The 25,610-nt window shown below is 47.3% G+C and overlaps 2 protein-coding genes across 4 annotated transcripts in view; both read right to left on the reverse strand.

The window, feature by feature from the left end:
• Nucleotides 1–2,104: 2,104 nt before the first annotated feature.
• On the reverse strand, nt 2,105–15,489 carry LOC144118493 (uncharacterized). 3 transcript variants are annotated; one of them, XM_077651417.1, is made up of 5 exons: nt 15,318–15,489; nt 13,545–13,715; nt 5,674–5,714; nt 5,085–5,183; nt 2,105–2,367 (listed from the first exon to the last, which is right to left on the reverse strand). In XM_077651417.1, exons 2-5 carry the CDS (start codon nt 13,712–13,714, stop codon nt 2,192–2,194), a joined length of 486 nt encoding a protein of 161 aa, XP_077507543.1. In that variant the 5' UTR covers nt 13,715; nt 15,318–15,489; the 3' UTR covers nt 2,105–2,191. The 3 variants fall into 3 exon arrangements, 2 of the variants coding, with proteins under 2 accessions (XP_077507543.1, XP_077507544.1); XM_077651418.1 differs by lacking the exon at nt 5,085–5,183 and having other exon boundaries at nt 2,118–2,367; XR_013312039.1 differs by lacking the exons at nt 5,085–5,183; nt 13,545–13,715 and having other exon boundaries at nt 2,274–2,367.
• Nucleotides 15,490–18,846: 3,357 nt separating this feature from the next.
• LOC144121046 (uncharacterized) overlaps nt 18,847–25,610 on the reverse strand; it is a 36,151-nt gene continuing 29,387 nt past the window's right edge. Inside the window, exons 13-17 of the mRNA XM_077653958.1 lie at nt 24,408–24,579; nt 23,284–23,366; nt 22,131–22,302; nt 20,582–20,682; nt 18,847–19,411 (exon numbers count right to left, since the gene is read on the reverse strand). Of these exons, the coding sequence (XP_077510084.1) occupies nt 19,203–19,411; nt 20,582–20,682; nt 22,131–22,302; nt 23,284–23,366; nt 24,408–24,579 (737 nt within the window). The 3' untranslated portion in view covers nt 18,847–19,202. The remainder of the gene's footprint in view (nt 19,412–20,581; nt 20,683–22,130; nt 22,303–23,283; nt 23,367–24,407; nt 24,580–25,610) is intronic.

Here is a 25,610-nt window from a genome sequence, read left to right on the forward strand (position 1 = left end):
GGCCCAGCTTTGCTGAACTATACCGGTTCCACCGCCGCGACGGCTCAGTGGTTATGGCGCTCGGCTGCTGACCGGGAAGACGCGGGTTCGATCCCGGCCGCGGTGATCGAATTCCGAAGGAGGCGAAATTCTTGAGGCACTTGTTCTGTGCGATATCAGTGCACGTTAAAGAACCCCAGGGGGTCGAAATTTCGGCAGCCCTTCAGAGCAGCATCTCTCATAGCCTGAGTCGCTTTGGGACGTTAAACCCCCATAAACGAGACCAAACATACCGGTTGACAATGGCCCGATAACTTCGGAACTGACCTCATAATATAAAGGCACCGAAGATTCCTTACATTGCTCTACAGTGGAACAAATCCCCAGCGCACAAGAGCGTTTGCAGTTCCGAGTTCACGGAAGTGCTCGGGCCGCTCCACACTGTTGAACTGTGGTGGCCAAGTGGGTCGCCAGAACTCATGTCGGCAAACACCATTTGCTCCTTTAATTCGTATTGTCGAAAGGTGTATGAATAGTACGCTCGATGTTATTAGTTACTGTAAGTCCTGCGTACCTGCGCATTATCAGTCACTATTTCATTTGTAGCTTGTATGCCAGGAGTCGCCGCAAAAGATATTTACGGACTCCCATTCATAGAGCTCGAAATTCCGGTACAAAAAGCTCGAAAGTCCATGCATGATAGATGGCCTTTCTGGAATGCAAAACATCACGATTTCTTCAATAAGCCAGAACCTTGCTCAGAAAGACAATAGCTAACCGAGAAAAAAATATACCTGTGGCAACTTAACCGGCATTTTTTCACGCTACAGGCGATGATTGATGACGTAGTGACGGGAAAGTTGATTGGCTACGTCTCGTTAATCGTCTGCGTGAAACGACAGAACTTGGATCATGGCAAAAGAAAATACCTTTTGAGCGCGAGAGTGTTAGTACCACATACCTGAAAAAATTGTCCGGCGTCGATGGTAGCGTCCGTGGCAGGTGGCAGTTTAATTAATAATTGGCCGCGAGAGTTAGCTCGGAAAGAGTAACCTGGTTGGCACAAGCCACACCGGTGGCAGCACCTACCAACGCAAGGCGGGGGCGCATTGCTGAACCGCTGCACCACTGGTCTAGAAGTGGTAGAATGACTTCTGGGTATCTATGAATGTGAAGTTGGGATTAACCAAATCCGGATATATTGGTATTATCCCATTAACTGTATCAAGTCATACCCGTTACGTGAAGCTTAAGTGTCCCCTCCAGTTTTTTTTTTTCTTTAAAATAGTTGCTTCAGTCTGATGTCAGAGCAACACAACATTACGCCGAAGCGTGAAATCAGTGAAAAAGGTGCACTGAGCAGAGCTTAAGAGGCGACTATTCCACTCGTGGCATGCCGTCTCATTGCCCCCTCTTGGCGTCAAGCACTCAGCAGCTGTGGCGGGAATTACTAATACGTTTAGTCCGTAGCAAGTTCCTCAGTTAAAGGGCAGTTTCCAGGGCCACGTTAGAAACAGCGGCCTGTGTAAGCAACGCAGTAAAATATAACTATCCTTTCAATGCCTCTGTGTTTCGCTCTTCTCGACTTTATATAGGAACCTAATTTGCGGTAACTGCAATCTTCCAACGAACAATAATATTCAGAGCGAACGGTTGGTACAGCTTGAAGAAACCAAAATTTTTAATAGATTATATACCAATGATAAAACGGGCTTGTGAAACTTGTAATTAAAAGCATAGCTCAATAAACCTTAATGGACAAATGCGACGTTCGTTTTCGGTTTGTGTTTGTTGTGCTCCATTCCTTTGGTTAGATTTTGTTGACTGCACTGTTACCACTAGCCAATGAATTTTACGACAATTCTGTGTTTTGGCGTTTGACCGTTATTATTGTACTTTTCTATTCACACAAGAGTTGTGTCTTTTTGTGTACGTGTATTTTTACTTCGGAATCCCACACTATTCGGCTATGCGTTCAGGCAGCGTTCGGTACAGTGTATGGCAGAATTAGAAATAAAATGAAATTAAAACCTAAAAAAAATAAAAGATAAAAGAAAAATATTGCGGCGTTCTCCGCAGGCGAGCTATACCTAAGTGTCCTTTTTACTTCTCTGGTTTCTTGGCGTCACATTACAAGCGAAGAGTTCGCCGGAGCATCAGTTGTGTTTTCCGTGTACATAGCTAAGATTCGAAGCGAAATATAAAACAACCCTCACGCTGTAGCACCAGGCTCGTCAATGCGCAGGAAGGCATGGTCGAGGCAATGCTTCCAAGCCCAATGGCAGTTGGTGCAGAGGTCGTAGTTGACGCATACTGCACATTTCCAGCGCCTTCCCAGAAATTCTTGCTGGCCGCAGGAGTCACATTTAACTGCTCCGAATCTGACGCCTGTAAGATACCGACAAAAGAGTCAGGAGGTTTCGATGAGGGGGCTTAAAAATTCTTAGCGTTGATTTCTTGCTTACGATGAACTACAGCTACGATCGAGCATTATGAAAAGAGAAGCTTAGGCTTTTTATAGACATTAAAGAATACTGAGCAAAAATTACTCCCACCAAACTTTGTTGAATCGGTAGCTATAGCAGCGAGGGAGATCAGAACGTTGTTTTCAAGGAGGGATCAACGAAAAGCACTTATTTTAGTTAGTGTTTAATGAAATCCCGCTCCTAGGAGATGCCTCGGAAGGTTTCAAGAGTACCAGATGTGACGTGATTCGATGGAATAAGAAAAAGTCAGGAGGGGGCGTGGTGTGACAGTTGTGAAACCCAGCCATAAAAACAAAATAAAATCACTCACCCAGTCATGATCATCTTTAGCTTGACTACGCTCACTGCAGGACAAAGGACTCTCATGTGCCACTCCAATAATTCCTGTCCTGTGCAATCTACCCGCCGCGGTGGCTCAGTGGTTAGGGCGCTCGGCTACTGATCCGGAGTTCCCGGGTTCGAACCCGACCGCGGCGGCTGCGTTTTTATGGAGGAAAAACGCTAAGGTGCCCGTGTGCTGCGCGATGTCAGTGCACGTTAAAGATCCCCAGGTGGTCGAAATTATTCCGGAGCCTTCCACTGCGGCACCGCTTCCTTTCTTCTTTCACTCCCTCCTTTATCCCTTCCCTTACGGCGCGGTTCAGGTGTCCAACGATACATGAGACAGATACTGCGCCATTTACTTTCCCCCAAAACCAATTAGTAATTAGTATTAGTCCTGTGCAATCTGCGGCCACCTTATATCAGTCAGCAAACTTCTTGATCTCATCCACCCAATTAACTTTCTGCCGCACCCCGCTACGCTTGCCTTCTATTGGTATCCACTCCGTTGCCCCCAACGACTATCGGTTACCTTTCCTTCGCATCAGATGCCCTGCCCAAGCCCATTTCTTTTTCTAAATTTTGACTAGGATGTCATTAATCCGCATTTTATCTCTGACCCACTCTGCCCTCCTTTTGTCCTTTAACGTTACATCTATCATTTTTCTCTCCATAGCTCGCTGCGTTGTCCCCAATTTAGGTAGAATCCTTTTTGTTAGCCTCCACGTTTCAGCCTCATAGGTGAGTACCGGTAACGTACAGCTCTTATACACTTTTCTCTTGAGGGATATTGGTAAACTGCAATTTGTGATCTCAGAGAGCCTGCCAAATGCACTCCACCCCATTTTTATTCTTCTAATTTTCTTGGTCTGGATCTGCGGTCACCACCTTCCCTAAGTAGACACATTCCTTTACCGCTTCCAGCACCTCGTTACCAATTGTGAACTGCTGTTCCCTTGCTAGACCGTTGAACATTACTTTTATTTTCTGCATGTTAATTTTTAGACCCACCGTTCTGCTCTGCCTGTCTAACTCATTGATCATGCTTTGCAATTCATCTCCTGAGTGACTCAGCAAGGCAATATCATCAGCGAATCGCTGATGGCATTGACGTAGGTATCCTTCATTAACCGTTATTCCCAACTGTTCCCAACCAGGGCCTCTGAATACCTCCTGTAAATTAGCGGTGAATAGCGTTGGCGAGATCGTGCCACCCTGCCTGACATCCTTCCCCATTTGAATTGTATTGCTGACTTTACTGATGACTGATGGTAGCTGTGCAGCCGTTTTAGATTGCTTCCAGTATTTTTGCATGTGGCTCTTCTACATTCAAATTCCGCAGTGCCTTCATGACTGCTGTGACTTGCAGTGACGAAGGGAGAACAAATAACACAAACGCTGTGTAAAGGGAGAAGACATACAGCTAGCGCTAAGCCACATTAACTTAGGGAGAACAGACAACACAAATGCTGTTTATATAGAGAAGACATACTACTAGCGCTAAACCACAGGGACGAAGGCAGAACAGGCAACACAAACGCTATATGCAGAATGCTGGGTGAGTGTGTTTAGATAGAAAAGACAGTACTAGCGCTAAACCACAGGGACGAACGGAGGACAGACGATATTAATGCTAGTACTTAGATTGAGAAGGCATACAAATAGCGCTAAAACATAGCGAAGAAGGGTGAACAGACAATATAAACGCTATTTAGACATAGAAAGCGCTAAATCACAGCGACGAAGGAAGAACAGAGAACAGAAACGCGTGCTTGCGTTGTGTTGTCCGTTCTTCCTTCGTCCCTACCCTATTGAAAAATGTGTATAGGTTTGAGTAGGTCGACAAATAGGATTATGGCACATTTTGTTTAACATTATAGGATGAAGCTTCCAAAGCGATTCAGCCTTTGAGTGATCCCTTAGTGGAGGGCTCCGTATAACTTCGATTAACCGTGGTTAATTACCGTGCACTTACATCACGCAGTGTCATGCAAGTCGTGGGTTCGAACCCACCTGCTACGGTAGCACTTCGATGAAGGAAAAATGTGAAAGGTCCGTGTAATGTGCATTGTTAGTTCTCGATAAGAACCCCAGGTGGTCGAAGTTATCCGGAGCCCTCCACAACGGCGTCCCTCATAGACTGTGCCGCTTTAGGATGTCCATCCTATAAAGCCAAACCAAATGTGCCATAATCCTATTTGCTGACCCATTCCAACTTATATACATTTTTCAGTAGGGTATGGTATAGCGCTAGTAATGTGTCTTCTTTATTTAAGCCTGCTCATAAAACGTGCTTACTGGATGCTCGTCGCACAGCTAGGCGGCCCATGTTTGCCAGAAACGTATTTCCGAGAGTTGTGGTGAGCCATGCCACCGCCACTTCAGGAAAGGTGTAGCCTGTCAAGCAAGATGACTCAGTTACTTTCTCTGCTTTCGTATTCATACATACGCTCAGTCTTTATTCTACTCTTTAAGCACTGGACTAACAACTATTGCTTTGAGACTTTGAAAAATAAGTATTTTCGTACGCTTATAGCTTCATTCACAATAAAACGTAATTTTAATAATATATACGAATGCAGGGCCGTGAGTACTGTATGGTGGTTGAATGCATCTGTTGAGATGTTTCTTTTTTACATGTGGACGTTCTGCTGACATGGACAGGCAATATTTCCTTTTTACCTGTGTGAAATCAACTCGTGCCGTGCGGCCGCGATCACTGCCACATCATTATGACACATTCATATTAATTCGTTCCTTTTCTATCTACGCCTCCTGTAATTTCAATAACGCACAGTATATTTTTCTCCGCATTGTTATATCTCACGACCTTAGATATTCGTTGCAATGTCTATCCCAGTGCTGTGTCCATAGAAAACAACCCCACCTGGTACTTTCTGTGACTGTTGCTTCGAAGCGACCTTCATTCTGAAATTAAAAAGAATTGGAATCTTTAATCAACTTTCTACGATAAGGAAGCACTGTACATAGGTTGGAATATTACATGGTGCAAATTTCGTAAGCAGCCAACAGAAGACGGCTGGCTAATACAAAAATTTACAAAACAATCGTGGTGTAGACAGAATAACTCGCAAAGGAAGTGCGGCTACTAATAAATTACATTGTTAACGAAATATTCAGGAATTATCGAGGTTTTTTGAAGATGCTTTGTGAATAATTGTTTCATATATCATGAAATTCTTTATATCAGAAAACCCACGACATTAATGCTTTTCTTGTTAGCATCTCTACTCGTCCATACCTTTTTCGCCCGTTGCTAAATTCAGTCAGTGCGTAGGAAATTTAACTGACACCTACCACGGTGAACAGTTTGCTCACAATCGGATGGGCAGGTTGTGATGACGTCAAAAGACCACGTGATCTGTGTGGGCCACCCACGTTGCATATCTGTATATTTTTATCTACACGCTGTGTTGTGAACGTTATGTTTCGTGGAAAGACGGTTTTCCGTGCGTCGACCTCTGAGACCGATTCCCCGCTTTGCGGAAACATTCGGACTTATTTATTACCGTCTGTGCCCTTCGAGGAGGGCGCCCCGCGTCCCCCTGCGCCACGCAAGGCCGCTCTCCCTGGAGAGCATCTCTCAACGCCGGAGTCCCCGAGTGGCGAGAGGGGAGGTGTCTGGCGGCTCAGACCGTGGGAGCGACGAGACAACGGCGAAAGCGTCAGTCGCAAAACGAACCTTGTACGCATCGAACCTTTTTGTAAGCTGTCTCTTTTACCCAGTATTAAATTCAGTTGTTCTTCGTTCATCGGTTGCTTACTCTTCAACGACCGTCAACGTATTCACGACATTTTATACAAAAGTTTGGTGCCGAAACCCGGGACGGGAAGTGAAGAGACGAAATTGCGAACAACGAACCGTGGATATTCGCCTTATTGTGGCCTGTCATCTCAACAGATCCAACGCTGCTACATGAAGTCGTCTCATCCTTTGGTTATTTGAAGCAATTCCGGTGATCCACAACGGTACTGGTACAACGATGGAGCACATCTGCAAGAAGCGAAAGGTATTGCGCACTCAAGTAACGAAGCTTGTCAATGAATGCCTCGAGCGTCTAGATGGGCTAACTCAGAGCGATGCTAGTGTCTTGCACGCTCGACTAATGTCTCTCCATGCTGAGCTCAACGCTGTGAACAGTCGTTTCGAGGAGATACTGGATGATGATCAGGCCGAGACGGAGTACGAGCAGATTTTCGAATACAACGATCGCATCGTAACCGTCTTGGCAAAGCTGCAACAGTGTATCTCCAACCCGACTGGAAACCCACCAACGACTCAGCACGAGAATAACGCCGCTCAGGCCACAACGACCTCCAAGATTAGGCTCAAACTGCCAAGGCTGGAGCTCACGAGATTCAGCGGACGGCGACACGACTGGCAGCCCTTCTGGGAAGTGTTCGAACAAGTAGTCGACAAGAACGAAGAACTGTCATCTGTCGACAAGTTCCACTACCTGAGGGCATCGGTCACAGGTGACGCCGCTGCTGCACTCGCCGGACTTCCACCAACCGCACGGTGCTACAGCGACGCCGTAGAGCTCCTCAAGAAGCGCTTCGGCAACGAAGAGCTCCTAATCCAAGAGCATATGAAGAAGCTGATTGATATACAGCCAGTTCGCTCTTCGGACGACGTACGCGGACTTCGTCGCCTGTACGATACTCTGGCTGCGCACATCAAGGGCTTGGAGACACTGGGTCAAAGGCATGACTCCTACAGCTCACTGCTCATGCCGATTGTGCAACGAGCTTTACCAACGGACATCCTTCTCGACTACAGCCGTCAATGCCTCATCGCGACAACTAGCTCCTCGGACGAGGACGAGGAATCAACGACCGACGACGCTTCGGAAAGCTCTAACGAAACTAAAAAAGGTACTGTGACGTCCTTTTCACGCCTTATTGCTTTCCTGAGGGTCGAAGTGGAAAGTCGAGAAAATCTGGCTGCATTAAGGAACATGGATATAACTAAAAGCGCTAATGACAGTCGAAAGGAGAAAACGAAGCCGCCTTCCAAAAAGATGAATAAGCCTTTTTCGACCGCTGCAGCCCTGCACCAAAATATAACGAAGGAAGGCTGTTTCTTCTGCAAGGCTGAGGAGCATCAGACGCATGAATGCGATGCACAGAAAAGCATAGACGAAAAGAAACAACTTCTACAAGCGGCAGGAAGATGCTTTAAGTGTACACGAAAAGGGCATCGTTCAAGAAATTGTAATGTGTACATGAAATGCATGAAGTGCGGGAAGAGACACGCTACCTCAACATGTGACCCTTCCTACTTGGTAGCTCGCAAAAGAGAAGCAGCTAATGGAGTCACAAACGCACAGGTTAGCCTTGAAACGTCGACAACAGGATCCGAATCCGCTCCCATGAGGACCGTCTTACTGCAAACGGCGGCAGTTAACTGTGGTGGCCAAAAAACCTGGACGCAACTGCGAGTCCTTTTCGATGGCGGAAGCCAACGCTCGTACATCACATCGGAAGCGTCGAAAAGAATAGGATGCAGACTTCTCGGAGAAGAAATGCTGACCGTGGGGGTCTTTGGCGGTCACCAAGAAGAAAAATTATTCAGGCGAGTTATGGTCAAGGTGAAAACTAAAAAGGGGAAAACTTGCGAACTGGAGGTTCTGGAGACAGACGTAATTTGCGATCAGTATATCCCAACACCACCCGTGACACTGACGGACAGGCTGAGAATACTCGGCTACGAACCCGCCGATTTTACCAACGACGGAGGGCCTAGAAACATTGGGCTTTTAATAGGTTCCGATCACATTTGGGAGCTAACGACCGGCCGATCCACAAAGATCGACGGAAAACTGAGAGCCGTTGAAACAGCTGTTGGTTGGACCATTCAAGGACCAGTTCAAGGCATAGACGAAGGGCCCCACTGCATGCAAACGATCACCCTGCGAACCTCGGTCACGGAAATAAGCACAACTGACATATTGACGAAATTCTGGACATTGGAATCGATTGGGATAAATGACAATGAGGCAAAGACCGGAAAAAATGCTGCTGTGGAGGTTTTTGAGGACACGGTACAGCTGAAGGGGGGTCGTTATGAGGTAGCCCTCCCCTGGAAACCTGTTACGGCTTTAGAGGATAACAGAGAGGTTGCTCTCAGACGCCTACACCAGCTGACAAGACGCCTGCAGAACTCTCCAGAGCTATTGAATGATTATGATGCGGCTATAAGACAGTACAGCGCACTGAATATGGCAGAGATCGTCGAAACGAACGACAGTGGCGCAAACACTGTATATCACATGCCGCATCAGGCTGTAATCCGCGGCGCTCACAAGCTGCGTGTTGTTTTTGACGCCTCGTCTCACAACAGGTCAGCAAAATCTCTGAATGACAACCTGGAAAGTGGTCCAAATTTAACGGCCGACCTTGTCGGCATGCTGCTCAACTTCCGCAGGCATAAGATAGCTCTCGTAGCTGATATCGAGCAGGCATTTTTACAGATCTCAGTGAGACCTGAGGACAGAGATGCCCTGCGTTTTTTGTGGTACGAAACGAAGCCTGAGCCAGGTGGTCCACTTCCACCAATTCTGACGTGGCGCATGAAACGAGTTCCATTCGGGACGACTGCCAGTCCGTTTTTGCTCTCTGCCACTCTCCAACATCACTTAAAGAACACGGAAGAACAGTTCCCGATCACTGCTAGTCGACTGCAACGCAGCCTTTATGTCGATGACATACTGATGGGAGCCGAAAACGAACAGGCCGCATTGAATCTCTACAACGAGGCAAACGCCATTTTCGGAGCGGCCTCGATGCAGCTGCACAAATGGGCATCTAACAGTGAAAAGCTTTGTCAGAGATTTCAGCAAGACTCGAAGGGAGCCAAGCCGCTGGGTTATCTATCAGGAGTGTTGAAGGTGTTGGGCCTCACGTGGGAACCAAGTACCGACTTGCTAACATTCTGCCCCTGCACCGATAGAATCTCCACGACAGAACCACCCACCAAACGATCCGTCCTACAAACCACAGCACGGATTTACGATCCCCTAGGGTGGCTATCCCCTTTCATTGTACGAGCGAAGGTACTATTTCAACAACTTTGGCGCCTGAATATCGAATGGGATGATGCCCTGCCCGAAGGAATTGCAGCGGAGTGGTCAAAGTGGCTTGACGAACTGTCTTACCTCCCCGAGGTCAAGGTGCCGCGATACTACAAGGCAAAAGCAGGTGGAGACGCAGCAACCAGTCTGCACATTTTTGCAGATGCGAGCCCAGTCGCCTATGGAGCGGTCGCCTACCTGACGACAGATGGCGAGGAAGGTAGTGCGACAATACTAATAAGCAAATCTAAGGTCGCTCCAATTAAGGAACTTACCCTAGCTAGGCTGGAGCTAACGGCATGCCTGCTGGCTGCACGATTAGGTCGCTACATTCTCGGCCAGTTAGAGGAACCTCCCCAAAATGTCCATTTGTGGACAGACTCAACCATCGCATTACATTGGATTCAGGGGAACGCCGATCGCTGGCAGCAGTTTGTACGCAATCGCGCGGTCGATATTCAGAGGCTAACTGGAGAATTTACCTGGAAGCATTGCCCAGGAAAGGAGAATCCTGCAGATCTCCTTACCCGCGGTCTACCCGCACAGAAGCTGTCGAATAACGAGCTTTGGTGGACGGGTCCACGATGGATCTGCATGGAGGAATGCTACTGGCCTCAGTGCGGAATCGCGCCTACATGCACCGAGGCGGAGCTGGAGCGAAGAAGGGAAACGAGGGCACTACCCGCCTCCGCAACCACACCGGCAGCGGACGCCTTGACGGAAATGCGACATTTCAGTTCCTTCTCACGCTTGGCTCGAGTGACCGCCTGGGTGCTGCGATTTGTCGCGAAAATACGACGCCAAAAAAGCGAATCCGGACCACTGACAACGGAGGAGCTAAAGAGGTCAGAGGAATACTGGATTCTTCATGAACAACGGACTAGATTTGCCAACGAAGTAGAGTGCGTACGAAAGAGCCAGAGAATCCCTTCAGACTCACCGCTGAAAAATGTGTCCTTGCAGCTCGACAGTCACGGTGTTCTTAGAGTGCACGGAAGGCTTCAACAGAGCCAACTGACTTATGACAGCAAGCACCCTATCATTCTGCCTAAACACAGTGACTTGTCCATGCTTATAGCCAAACAATGCCACCGACAAGTGCTGCATGGAGGCATCCGCGATACTCTGACTCAACTCAGAGAAAAATTCTGGGTGATTGGCGCAAGACAGCTGGTAAAGAAAATAGTCAAGGAGTGCGTTATCTGTCAGCGCTACCACGCACAACCAGCCAACGAGGTCTGCGCGCCACTTCCAAGGGACAGAATAACAGAGGCTCACCCGTTTCAAGTGACTGGAGTTGACTTCGCCGGTCCTTTACTTGTCAAGGGGAATGGTGCGTCAAAGTGTTACATCGCTCTGTTCACTTGTGGCGTCACCCGAGCGCTCCACCTTGAATTGGTGAGTGACATGTCTACACTCTCCTTTGTTTTGGCTTTCCGCCGATTTATCGCCCGACGAGGTGTACCTCATACTGTATACAGTGATAATGCACTTACCTTTAAGAAGGCAAGCAAGGACCTAGCTACTCTTTGGAGCATTATCAGAAGCGACGAAGTGAAAAACTACTTCGCGAACAGCCGAGTTGAGTGGAAGTTCATAGTGGAACGCGCGCCTTGGTGGGGCGGCTTCTACGAACGACTTGTCGGCCTGACAAAGAAAGCCTTAAAGAAAACGCTAGGAACAAGTTGTCTCAATTTTGAACAGCTCACCACAACGCTAATTGAAGTGGAAGCCATCCTCAACTCTCGTCCACTCACGCACGTACACACCGAAGCAAACGAACCTCAGCCGCTATGCCCGGCATCGTTTCTCACCGGCAAGAGGCTGACCTCACTGCCAGATGTGCCGCATGTCGAATTGAATGCCATTACTGGTGCGACCCTACGGCAAATGTTCACGAACAGGTCTCGACTGCTGCGCGGATTCTGGCGGCAGTGGATGAATGAGTACTTGAAGGAATTGCAAGCATCACAGTTTCACCGAAAGAACCCCACCCGGAGTCTACAGGCAGGCGATCTTGTGCTGCTTAAAGAATCTCTTCAGCCAAGACAGCTCTGGAAGATGGCACTAATTGACGCGACCTTTCCCGGGCGTGACGGGCGAGTGCGGTCATGCATCGTGCGACTTCCCGGAGGAGCAACCCTGCGTCGTCCAGTTCAACTGCTCTATCCGTTAGAGCTTGTGAAGTGAGTGTGGCTGTGAAATGTCAGTGCCATTTCGGGCGGGAATGTGTTGTGAACGTTATGTTTCGTGGAAAGACGGTTTTCCGTGCGTCGACCTCTGAGACCGATTCCCCGCTTTGCGGAAACATTCGGACTTATTTATTACCGTCTGTGCCCTTCGAGGAGGGCGCCCCGCGTCCCCCTGCGCCACGCAAGGCCGCTCTCCCTGGAGAGCATCTCTCAACGCCGGAGTCCCCGAGTGGCGAGAGGGGAGGTGTCTGGCGGCTCAGACCGTGGGAGCGACGAGACAACGGCGAAAGCGTCAGTCGCAAAACGAACCTTGTACGCATCGAACCTTTTTGTAAGCTGTCTCTTTTACCCAGTATTAAATTCAGTTGTTCTTCGTTCATCGGTTGCTTACTCTTCAACGACCGTCAACGTATTCACGACATTTTATACACGCTGCTGACGACAGCGGGCTTTCCGCCGAACGCTGTCGGGGTAAAAGTTATGGCACTGGAGGCAGAACCTGTTGCGTTCCCGTTGTGAAAGCCCCCCTAGGCTACCTGTAAACTTTATTTTATTTTCAGGGCTCAGGGAGCTACGTACCCCCCCCCCCCCCCCCCCAGCCCCCGCCCCAAGATGGCTTGAAGGTGAGAATGCATGCACTGTAGAAAATTACTAGCCGTGCACATAAGTGGGAATAGATTGAATAGTGCTTTTATTACAATGAGAGTCTTTGATGCAGAGATAGGGGGATGGTGTCAAGCTTCCCCTTGATTTGTTGTCGAAAATACATTGGTGTAGCGAATATTTTCACTGATTATCTCGTTCCACCAATTGCAGAATACAGCTATTCTTTACCAGCCCCCGCTAATAACCAAAATATAGCACGTCGTCTATGTTTCCGGAAACTCATGTATGGCACATAATGTAGCCTTAGCCAATTATTCAGTAATAAATATAACATGCCCTCAAGAATGACTCGCTGACTGACTGCCTGAGTGATCTTGTCTGGAACTTTTCAATGAGTCATCTCATACAAAAACATGAAAATTACAGGAACCGCAGGTGTGTTCGCCTGAAGAATCTACCTTCTGTCCCCGTGCGTCAGCGCGTATGCGGTGTGTACGGAATATTAAAATGTATTACGCCGCGGCGGCTGCGTTTTTATGGAGGCAAAACGCTAAGGCGCCCGTGTGCTGTGCGATGTCAGTGCACGTTAAAGATCCCCAGGTGGTCGAAATTATTCCGGAGCCATCCACTACGGCACCTCTCTCTTCCTTTCTTCTTTCACTCCCTCCTTTATCCCTTCCCTTAGGGCGCGGTTCAGGTGTCCAACGATATATGAGACAGATACTGCGCCATTTCCTTTCCCCAAAAAAACAATTATTATTATTATTACGCCTACTACCAAAAGCAGCATACTGTGGCTGAAGCAATTTTGTCATTCTGTACACCTGACGGGAATCTCTTAACCAAGTGCTCCAACGAACACTAACCCTTCGACGCCCGGGGCATCGATGCGCACGAAGGAATGTTCAGGACTGTGCTTGCCAGTCAGGTAGCAGGCGGTGCAGAGGCCGTAGTCAAGGCATGCACTACACTTCCAGCGAGCATCGATGATAGGAAGCTCGTTACACTCGTTGCAGCCGACGTTGCCGAAGATCATACTGGGCAGAGATAGAAAAAATAGTAAAAAGCACCGTCAACCCTCCAACCTCCCCGTGTGCTCTTATCATGAGGCCAAAGCGCGAAAGGTGGGCGAAGGAAGAAAGGCGCACAACACAGATAAGCGGAGCTGGAGACAAACGGCTGTTGCTAATCAGAGTCGACCTCCTCAAACGGAGTCGTTGCCACTGTATTTGCATAACCTCAGGCATCCGCTGTGTCTGAATTTCGAGCGAACAGGATCAATACGATATTATTGCAGTTTCCCATAACACCACTACACCGCAATGGTTGCCTGGCATGCTGGAGATGCGAGGTTCAATTCCGAGTAGCAGCGGGTACCAAGCTGTGATACAGTGGGCGCAAGATTTTCATCGGGCTGGGGCTCGGCCTATCTGGGGCAAAATGTGTGGAAAATGATCGGTCTTAGACCCCGCCTTGTGTAAACCAAAATGAATTTTGCTATCGTGCTCTTTGGCGAAAGTTGCCCTTGGACCACAAAATTTCTGATCATGACCCATTATAGCCGATCTTTGCAGAACAAAAATCTTTTACTTTCTTTGCAAAACCAGTGCTTTTACTTTCTACCGACTTTTTGTTCGTGTGCACTGTTTGCCTACTGGCTTTCGTTTAATGAAATTGTTCTGTTCGTTTTGTTATTTTTCCAAATTTGCACGTGATATGCGCCTCATATCTCTTGCTCCATACAGCACATTTCTTTATGCAAACCACTGCTGACACAACCATAATACTGTACACGCTATTTTGAAATACAATAAAAGCAAAAAAGTCACGAGGGCGGGCCAAGGATTGATCGATTTATTTTGTAAAGTTTGCCTTGCGATTGGCGGACGCGCAAAGATGGAAGGAGATATGAGAGAGACTTATAAGCCCGGGGTACTGAAAGAAGAACTTTGTTTCTTGGCCACGGAGAGACAGAGAACATAATGCGCCAAGCCCATTTCTGCAAGAACGACTTCACGTGTCATGCGAGCTAGGGGTAGCTAAGCTGGCGTGTACGCGAAGACATTGCCCGAACTGAACGGCTCACTGAGCGATCCTCACCGCTTTCGTCGACTCGGACCACTCTCATGACATCGCATGACTCGCCAGACATCGCAAATTCTCACAAGCCAGAGTCAAGCACGGTCTCCCAGCAATGAAGTCCGACTCATACAGACTCATACACACCACGCATAATTAGTAATCAACCCAGAACATGCATTTTTCGCCTTGCAGCAAGAAAAGTTGCTCCAGATCGTCTGGTGGTGTTAGCCCCATATGAAGCAAGAAAACACACAAGACACCTACAGTTCAGTCTAAAATATTTATGTATATTCTCTTCACTGGTCGCACTGGTCGAACATGCTTTTCAAGAGGAAAATTTTATATCCCATTTGGAACGCCCGGTCAATGACCTTGCCTTGTATAAACAAAGTGGGATGCTACGAGGGTTACGAGAGCCGTCGCAGTTTGCGTATTGGTGCCTTTTTCAATATGCACTAAATGCGAGCTTTACAGCCGCTCACACCCGGAAAAATAGGCGTCTCTGGTTTTTATCTTTAAGGCAATGTGCACATTGCCTCACCTTGTTTACGGCTCACCTTTGTTTACAGCTTTTCGGCTCGGACTGCTTTGCAGTAGACTCCGTCACCGATGACACTGCCGGAGCTGCGCAATACTGTTGTGCGAAAGGCAGCAAGCGGCCTGCTTCAAGGCTAGCAACAATCGCGTACCAAGCTCCGACTCCTTATCTTGTTGCCAGTGGCGCGCCGGGCGAAGCCGGGCGTTACTGTGCTGCGCGATTAGGAAGAACGCGTAGCTCGGGAAGTTTCCCTTGGATCTTCTTTGCTTTTTTTCTTTATTTCGAGGCGCGAGTGAGTAATTCCTTATTCAAATGCGGCTGGAACGAAGGCACATTTGGGTGAAGGGAAGTGGGGAAAGAGAGATTACAGTTGACTCAATGCTTTCTCTCGCGTCCAAATTCCCAGAGGGACAGCAGCGTGGGTTGGGCCGAAGTTTCGTTACTTCGTGTAGTCTATTTATGGCATGTGGTGACGTGTGTCTTGAGGTTCTTCTCCCTGAGTTTGTTGTAGACGCGGGGCAGCTAGCTCCCACAAGATTTACTCTGCTGTTTGACGGACAGCCGTGTTAAGCTTTACGCACGTGGCTGCGGCCGCTTGGTCGACGACATCTGTCTCCAAGTTGTCATGCAAGGTGTTTATGCACGTGGTACGGTCGTTGCCGATAGGCTGTGTAATAAAGGCGGATATAACGTGTCTCGGCGCGCGCTGCCCTAATAATTTTTGTGCGCCAACTTTTCTGTGAGCTTGTTGCCTCTAAAAAGGAAACACTACACTGCAACGATCACCCTTATTCAATCCCCCACGCTGTTCAGCTTCCTCTCTGATCTCGGTTCACGGCCCAGGTAATGACGACACATTCATAAGGTCCATCTATCACCGAAGGTGCCAAGGTCTGTGTGCATAAAGCGAGCGCACGGTGTACACAGAACAATGACAAGCTGTTGGCCATATGGTGGCGCCAAATTTGCTGCACGCAAAAATTGTAAGACGGAGCGCAGAGACGTCCTATCTCCGCTTTTGTTCCACGGGCGGCGGTCGCAGACGACAGCAGCGGCGGAAAGGCAAGACGAGGAAGTGGAAGGGAGGACACTCTGTTGCGGTGCATGCTGAGAGGCCGGCTACATCAAACCAGTCGTTATCGGTAGATGTCGCCCATGCAGCTCATTCGAGCGCTCTAGACAGCCGTGCCGACGAGTGTACAGCTCTGGCATTGCGCACGTCTAACCATTAGCGATACAGGGCGCCGCTTCTTGCTTCAGGAGAACTGCAAAAATACACGAAGCAGGCAGATCCTGCTTTCCTTACCGCACAAAAGTTCCTGCTGACATCATTTCCACCGGATATTCGTGACGTCACGGCGTGAAGGAGGTGTAGGTGCTGGTTGTGGGGTGGGGTAACAAACTGCGTTGCCACAACCGTTAGTCCTCGAGACTAAAGGTATAGGCAGCTGCTGCTAGTCCGAAGCGAGCAACGTAGGGGTGCAACCGTCAATCCGCAGAGACGAAGAGCCGATAGAAGAAAGTAGATATCGTGCCCGACATAGCAATTGAGCCGCTGTCTCGACGGTTGGGAGCCAGGTGCGCAATCCAGTGGACCGTCGCTACAACCGTTTTAGCCTCTCTAATATATCGGCTGAGTGCTCATGTAGCAAGGAATAGGTGAGCGTATCCTTGACGTGAGCGATCTGTAAATAGGAGCGCGATATGTGCAGATCCGTTAGACCACTTGTGTTGGATTTACGCGGTAGACAATGGTTTCTGCGAGATTTGGTTCCCCTTCAACCGAAGCACTTTGAACGCTTACGTAGGGTCTTCCCGTCAGCGTATCTGAACGCGTTCTAACTGTGTGCCACGTGCACCAACACCGTGAACTACTGCAACGTTCCGCACTTGTCTGCGTACAACGGTTTGACACAGTCATGTGTTCGCGGCGCGACTGACGCCGTTCAGCAGTGCCAACATCTCAACGGCATCTGGTCAGCTTTGACTCACCTGAGCGGGTTACGCAGCGAAACATAGCCGATGCGTATTTTTTTTTTCTGATTGCGAGATGACGTGCCTGTGGTCCCGTGGTCTTGCATCTTATGGTTCTAGGACTGCTACGGGCCTTTTACGTGGAGGTTGCGCTACAGCTATCATGAGTCCACCTCTGCAAATGGCTAAAAAGTATTTCTTTGCTGTCTACTGCCGCCGACTGATTACTGTAGACTGTTCATTGTAGCTGTTTTCTTTTTTTTTCTGTGAAATTGTTCACAACTCTCTTTACGACACCCCTGGGATACCATAGCAGTATTTTCAATAAGATTACATGGACAATTAACGATATCCCTTCAAACTACGGCACATCTGATTGTGTTTGAACCAGCTGGTGTTTCAAAAACCGTCTGTGCAAGCTGACGAGGAATTTACAGAATTCCGGAATTTCCCAAAGCAACCTGGAACACAGGGAGCCTCATGTCCGCGCTTCCCTATATAGCGCAACGCTTCCATTAGCAGCGGTTGCAAGAATCGCAAGGCAGGCTTGACATTAGAGGCATTCTCCATCCATAAAGCAACAGGCAGGCTCCTCATTCAGCGTCCCTTCCATCAACCTGCTGCAGAACAAAATTACATACCTAGAAGTTTAACAACTTCCCGCACCCAAGCTGCAGCGAAGGCTCAAATCATTCCACGGACTCGTTTAAGTGTTCCATGATTTGTTCCTGTCTTTTCGCACTTGTCGCCATCCTCTTAATCTTTCTACCCACTTGTTTCTTTTCCTTCCGTTTCGCCCCCCTCCTTTCTCTATTTTTGCCTAAGCGCTGACGTATTTAAATCGATATGATTAAGGATGCATTTACTGTTGCACAGGCATACTTAGTTTCTCAGGGAAAAGCGAATCAAGTTGCTTTTGTTTGTGGCTTTTAAATGTGATCGGGCTCTTTTAAATATCCCTTCCTCGAACACAAATTCATGACTCATATCGAAATGATCTGGCGGAAAAGGAAATGATGTCGCTGGTAGCGAGTATATTCAAGCGTCTCGACTAGGGTGCTGTCACTATTGTCCTAGGCCTACAAATGAACACCTTATTTTCTTGATCAAGAGGAGTGCTGATTTCTTCACAACTTTATCTGGAATGCATTGTTGATGTTTGTCATATAATGCACTGGATTCCTATCGATGCGCAGCCTGAGTCACTAGAGCGGCAAGTGAGATATGGAGAACAAGAAATTTGCCCTCTTAGTGTGGGTGGGGATGCATCATAGGGGGCTGATAGGAGATCAGTAGCTGATATGAAGCCGACGGAGGTGGCATACTGTATTCCAATTTTCTGTGCCGACCTTTCATCCCGCTGAATGGTTGTTTTGATTGCTAGTGTATATAGCGCTTTACTGTGACTGTCGTGATGATGTTCTAAGAGCTGTCTTATGCCGCGAAAACCGGATGATCCGATGTTGAACTCTTATTAGCAACACTGTCCAGAATACAGTGGCGTCGTCATCTGTATTTTCTCGTTCTCTTGGTGCGCTGCATATAACGAATGCCTACCAACAATTAAACTGTGGTAACTATAGGTTAGAGTGGAAATACTTTATTCATAAATTTCCAGGAACTTGTATACATGGCTAGCCAGTTTACAAAGCCGATACGGCTTTTCGGCATTGTGCAAGCTGTTGTACTGAGCTATTAATAAAAGAGCACTTTACATACAGGCCAAAATTACACCTCATAGGTATGAGTTTTGAAGGCTTCAAACCGGTTTCTATATAGGAACTCTATACGCGGTGTAATGGAGTGGCAAGTGTCCACGAATAAAAAAAAGTGGGAACACAGTTCTACTTATCAACTGCACACAAATTGGCTCTTCAACGCTGATGATACTGGCCTCTTTATCCATGTACACAAGGCCCATACAATGCAGCTAGTGAAGGGCTAATTTTTTCCCCATGGTATCGCGGCACAAGTTGCAAACGCTGAGGTTCTCGGCGCAATCCGCTCCCGCGTTGTGACCGCACAGAAAGGCTACGTAGCGCAGTCCTTCCATGCAGACCATAGACTGTACGCCATCCTCCAGCTCTCGAAGTTTCGTCACCAGTTCTTCCCGGGAATCATGGTCTCCGTCAGGGCTTTCTGTCGATTTTCGTGCAGCGAAAAAGCAACGTAATGAATAAAAGGCGCTAAACAGTGTTGAAAGGGAGGCCGAACGAAAATGCTAGTCTCCATCGATAGAGTACCGCGTTACAATCATAAAGAGACCGCTCTAACTGAGAATGCAGCTTTTTAAACTAAAACACACACACACACACACACACACACACACACACACACACACACACACACACACACACACACACACACACACACACACACACACACACACACACACGCACACGCACACGCACACGCACACACACACACACACACACACACACACACACACACACACACACACACACACACACACACACACACACACACACACACACACACACACACACACACACACACACACACGGAATACAGGGGTCGGCATCACCGGCAGATCTTGCATGTGAAGTGCATGCGTCTACAAAAATTTTTCCGCGGTGATCCCAGAGGCTATGAAATATTTCCATTCACTTCTAACGGCAGTTACGGAGTCCTTAATAGTGTATACGTCATTTTATGCAGTGAGTGCCGGGAAAATTTTTAAATTCAATTTTGTCAGCAAAAAAAGTGTCTATTGATGCCGGACAAACGTCAGCATGAAGAAAGCGCCATATATTCGAATTATACTTCCAACAAAAGGTGGTTGAAATTGTACTCGATATCCTTTTGACTACTCGGAAAAACACAGGAGAACTTTAATTTGATTCATTTGCTCATTTATGTCAACAGGAGTATCACGAAGACTCTGTGGGCGATTGCATGTGGCTTAAAATTTTAGAATGACCACTAAAGCTGAAGCATTGTGTGGTACAATCTAGCATACAGTTAAATAAGTAAACGCGCATAAGAGAGCACAAGGGGCAAAACGCGACAAGGATGGGTATCTGGACAAGTCGGTAATCATTTACATTAGAATGTAGCACAAAAAACGCCAAGGACGAAGAGCCTGTGCTGTGCGGCTCGGTTCACCTATATTCGTGTTTTTTTTTTTTCTATGCGGTGTCATCTTAAAACAAGGCACCTGATTTGTTTTATATTTTTTTCGACTCAGAAATCGAACATCATCAAAAAGGTTTGCGTTTTAGAACCGTTCGTAATGTTCCACCCCAGTCAACTACGTAGAGAAACACCATTGTAGACATAACGCCTCACCATGTTCTTCGTTATTCCAGTCTTCCGAGTTGTCCTCATCTTCGACAGTATTGACCCAAGGTTGCGCGTTTGTGGAAGCCTCCCTCGGAAGTACATGTACCCTGGAACAATCGACGCAGTGCCACAACATGTCTCCAGCCCATAGTTTCTATGTTTTCCCTTTATAAAAAGAATTCACATAAAAGATTTTCTTGTCAAATGCTCGGACTTCTAGAGCGCGTAGCGCTTCGCTTTTCAGGTTGGCTTTTGTAAACCCTTTTTAACCTTCTTGTTACATAATCCTTTTATTTATATCGACGTGAGGTAAATATTACTACTGGCCTAATTGAGCACGTTTTGGACGCGCTCGGTCAGGAGAGAGAATTTTCTCTATTTGCATACTGCTCAGTAGCCAAGACACAAAAATAACACATATTAGGGATTGAAAAGTTGTTTTGAAGACACGAAATACGCAGTAACCGACTCACTTCTTAGTAAACATAAAGGCATCGAACAGTTATTCTCAGAAAAAAGCCGAAGGAGCATGGAATAAGGACGAGAGGGGGGGGGGGGGGGCACCGTAGTGGACGGCTCCGGAATAATTTACACCAGCTCCGGCTTTTTAATGTGCACTAACATCGCACAGCACAGACATGTCGCTGTGTCTCAAAAAAGAGGCAGACAGGAGATGAGAAATGGAGGGAGGTTAACCTTAGGCAGTGCCCGGTTGCCTACTCTACACGTGGGAAGGAGGATAAACGAGGCCAAAGAGAAGAAAAATGAAAGTTGAGTTCCTTTCACGCCGTGAAACGTGCCCGTGTTCTCTTTTAGTCCGTAAGAACGAAATCCGTACGCACAGAGTCTATAAACTCTCATTCAAGCCAGTGTGGTTTGAGAAACACCTTCATGCCGTTAATAATAATAATAATAATAATAATAATAATAATAATAATAATAATAATAATAATAATAATAATAATAATAATAATAATAATAATAATAATAATAATAATAATAATAATAATAATAATAATTGGTTTTCGTGGAAAGGAAATGGCGCGGTATCTGTCTCACGTATCGTCGTACACCTGAACCGCGCCGTAAGGGAAGGGATAAAGGAGTGAGTGAAAGAAGAAAGGAAGAAAGAGGTGCCGTAGTGGAGGTCTCCGGAATAATTTCGACCACCTGGGGATCTTTAACGTGCACTGACATCGCACAGCACACGGGCGCCTTAGCGTTTTTCCTCCATAAAAACGCAGCCGCCGCGGTCGGTTTCGAACCCGGGAACTCCGGATCAGTAGCCGAACGCTTTAACCACTTAGCCACCGCGGCGGGTGTTCATGTCGTTCTTGTGTCTATTTAGTATGTCTTCGTTTGTGTTGGTTACATGTGCGGTAACGGCCCGCCAGAATGAACCACCACCAGCCATAGCTTGACTTGCCCTCTTCCTTTCCCCAATTTGCCTCCAAACGTGCAATATCGGAGGAATCATGTCGGGAGCATGAACGAAGCGGTTAAGTTCTTATAAGCACTTTTCCTTGTGCTCATGAGTTTTGGCTAGCACCCTCACCCTATATCGCCGGGTTCGTCGAATCGCAAGAAGACGTGGTCGAGGTCGTGCTCGTCACCCCTGTAGCACGCGGAGCAGAGGTCGTAGTCGAAGCACACAGCGCACTTCCAGCGCTTACCCAAGATGTCCCGCTGGCCACAGCCTCGGCAGTTGATTCCAACGAACTTGGTGGCTGCAGGGCAGAAGATGACCTGGTGATGAGTTTATCAAATTGGGAAATTATACTGATATAACTATGAGACCGCGAGCGCTCAAAAACATATTAAACGCACCTTGTAAGCAAGTTATTTATTGTTGATGTTTCACTTTGAAAACAGCTTATTTCTCTTCACTGTATTCTGCTGCATTTAACCACTCTCATTCACTGTTTAAGTGTCTTTTTAAGTGAATAATTTGAATGTTTTATAAGAGTAGCTTATATGCGAAAATATCACTGTGAAAGCTCTCTCCTGTAACAAATATATATGTATAAGAGTGTTATTCATGCCACTGTTCTGGTCACACGGAAGAGAGAATATAGGCACGGAAACCTATGCGAGGCGTTGCTGGCATTAGCTGCTCTATACCTGCAATGCAATCTTTCAGTATTAACGAAGTTTATCGTTATTAAGTTTTTCTTTGCGTTATACACCAACAAATTGGTTTTCTTGACACGTGGCTGCGCCACCATCGCCGAACGCGGCCACGGCGCTCGGTGCTGTACGGAAAAGAACGATGCCGCGGTCGCGGCTCACTGTAATATGTGTCAAAAGGGCACTAAGGGAAAAACATGAAGCTGCCAGTGTGCTGTGTGATGCAAAAATATTTCAACTGTGAATGCATAAGTGCAGAAAACAATTGACACTCATTTTTAAATGTTCTTCAGAACATCTAATAAGATGCACCAATGGGGCCGAATCCTTCAAGTTAGCCACCTGTCCAAATCTTTCCAGTGCCGCACAGTAGTGGTTGCCACTCTGTCTGTACTGTGAGCTTACATAAATGCGCAATCTTCTTTTGTGCACTTTATTTTTAAGAGGATTGTGTGAGAAGAAGGTGCAGCTGGAACTCGAAGCCGTCTTGTGTCAGGCCACTGCTCTGACGGCGCAAACATGGTTTGAAATATAAAAGTTCGAACCGAATACATGAAGGTATTAGTCTCTTTCATAATTACCTCTTTGTTCCAGTTTGGCCTCCTCGGAATCGCCAAGCACTTCATCAAACAGGCCACACTTTATCCGCGGAAGAACTTTGTCCCTGAAATTGTGTGTAAGCAATCATTACAGATTCACACCAGGGACCCCAGAACAGGGGGGGGGGGGGGGGGCGCCCCAACAATTTTCCAGAGGGGGCAGCGCCCCCCCCTCTCCCCAATCTCCACTGCTTGCACTTGGATCAGATTTCTGACAATTGAAACAATTCAGTTCTACGGTCTCTTTTAATGCAAATCACAGTGGGGCTGATCATTAGCTACTTGGCTTCGTAGCCAGATCAGTAAAGCATTTCGCATTTGAGTAACCTAAACCAGTCATGTGCCAAGAGAAGTTGACTGTCTGACTCATGTACATGATCATGATATGCACAAACTTGCACAAAATATGCACAAACTTTTTAAATGCAATTTATCACTCCTCGTGCGTAAAGCTTCCCATTTCAATTCGTGTTATATTGCCGTAAACCTTTGCACCGTTTGTTCGTTCGCACTCAGAATCGCTTGCATGCGTCTTTATCATTTTGTTTTGTAATGCGAGATGCGACCAGACTTATCTCCATTGATCGTGGCAACGTGCAAATGCTGTCACATTCTTGCAGATTGTTGTAGTTATTTTTGGTTCTTTATCTTGAAGGTTCCATGACAGCTTTAAATTGAGCACGGCCAACAACTGCAGACATTCAATTCGATGACCGCCGAGCGCGCTTGTGGCTATCACTGCCGCCGAGTCATTCAGTTCCTAAAGGCCGGGAGTCAGCCCCTTAAACCGTTTCTTTTGAAAGCCTTTTCGTTGTCTTCCTGACTGCTGGAGTGTCATTTCCACAACGTGATAATTTGCATCAACCTTAGAACATTGAAAAATAAAAAATAAACGTATAAAATTATTATGTAAATGAGCATTAAATAAATAACAAAATAAGGCCGAAGTCTTGTCCCCCACTGAAAAAAAATTTCCGGAGTCCATGCACACCCACCGTTCAAAATTCTGCGCATCGAACAAAGAGCGCATGTTGGCACGCAATTCAAGACAGGCTCAATTTAAGTTTGGTGATTAAAATCACCACAAATGCCGAACCAGCCCTCACCCTCTACTTGCAGGCGCATCGAATCGCAGAAACCAGTGGTCAAGGTCGTGAACGCCATCCATGTAACAAGTGGTGCATAGGTCGTAGTTGTGGCACGAGTCACACTTCCAGAGCGGGCCGACTATGTCTTGCTCATCGCAGGAGTCGCAGTAGATGCCGCGGAACAAAACAACTGTAATGCATGAAAGGAAGCATAAAACATACCAAATTCAGCTGTTTTCTTTAAAATGTGCGTTCACTTATTTAATCGTGCGATGCGTTATTTCCGAAGTGTACACTGATTTCCAATCTCTTCGGGCTGGAAGCGCCAAAGTGCGCGAGGCCGAGCGGATGCTGAGTGTTCGCAGCTGCGTTCACAAACGAGGGAACAGCGGAAGGATGAATGAGCATAGAATGCGAGGGCATATCGCCTAAGTTTGGCCGCAGCTGACCTGCAGGAAGCGAGGTCAACTGCGAAGACTAGTGTGTGTGATGGCCCGCCGAGTGAGAAGGGTTGCAGCTGCAAGAAGGACAAGTAGCTACGAGGTGCGTAGCGCGACAGGTGCTCCGCTAAGACAGCTATCGACGGTACGATCCAGTTCACGAAGCTCGAAGATAGCTACTATTTTTCTTTATCGACAAAAACTTCGATACTCACTATGCTTGCCACAGACAACTCTAATTGTTTTTTGGTGCCCCTATCTTCGTAAAGACCGCACAAACCAAATGAGCAAGGGAGGGGAGAGCCTCAGGGCGCTTAGCCAACGTTTGGACAAGAAGAATTTTCTTCGCCTGGGCAAAGCGCTCATAATTGGAGGGAGTTAAATAGGGCCTTCACACCAAGGAGGGAGTTCCTCTGGGATGAGGGCGTGGGTAATGGGATGAGGTTCGTGAAGTTGAAATTGGTTGTCGATGTGGATGGAAGCCCAACAGGATTAAGCAGTTGACTTGCAAAAATATCGTAAAATACGTCAGCTCAGCAGAAAGAAATCCGGAGGGGGGGGGGGGAGGGGGGGGGGGGATGGCGGAGAGAAAGCGAACGTAGGCTCGAAAGGTTGTGTGTCTACGAATTTCGACAGGCGGCCTAGTTGGGTTGACCTTGAGAAACTATGAGAAAGGAATTGAGCAAAACGACAGAGCGAAACACGGAGAAGCGGAAAAAAAAGAAAAAAAGAAAAATATAAGCGGGAGCGGAGAAAGGGCGAAACGAAAGGGGGCAGGAGG

This window comes from Amblyomma americanum, chromosome 2 (genome assembly GCF_052857255.1).
Source record: "Amblyomma americanum isolate KBUSLIRL-KWMA chromosome 2, ASM5285725v1, whole genome shotgun sequence".
Taxonomy (NCBI): Eukaryota; Metazoa; Arthropoda; class Arachnida; order Ixodida; family Ixodidae; genus Amblyomma; species Amblyomma americanum.

What these genes read in the sequence shown, in the direction of transcription:
- LOC144118493 (XM_077651417.1), bottom strand. Translation starts at nt 13,714, where the DNA reads ATGATCTTCGGCAACGTCGGCTGCAACGAGTGTAACGAGCTTCCTATC. An exon ending in GATGCCCCGGGCGTCGAAGG is followed by an intron (nt 5,715 to 13,544) that starts GTTAGTGTTCGT and finishes TTTTAATTTCAG; the next exon opens with AATGAAGGTCGCTTCGAAGC. An exon ending in ACAGTCACAGAAAGTACCAG is followed by an intron (nt 5,184 to 5,673) that starts GTGGGGTTGTTT and finishes CTTGCTTGACAG; the next exon opens with GCTACACCTTTCCTGAAGTG.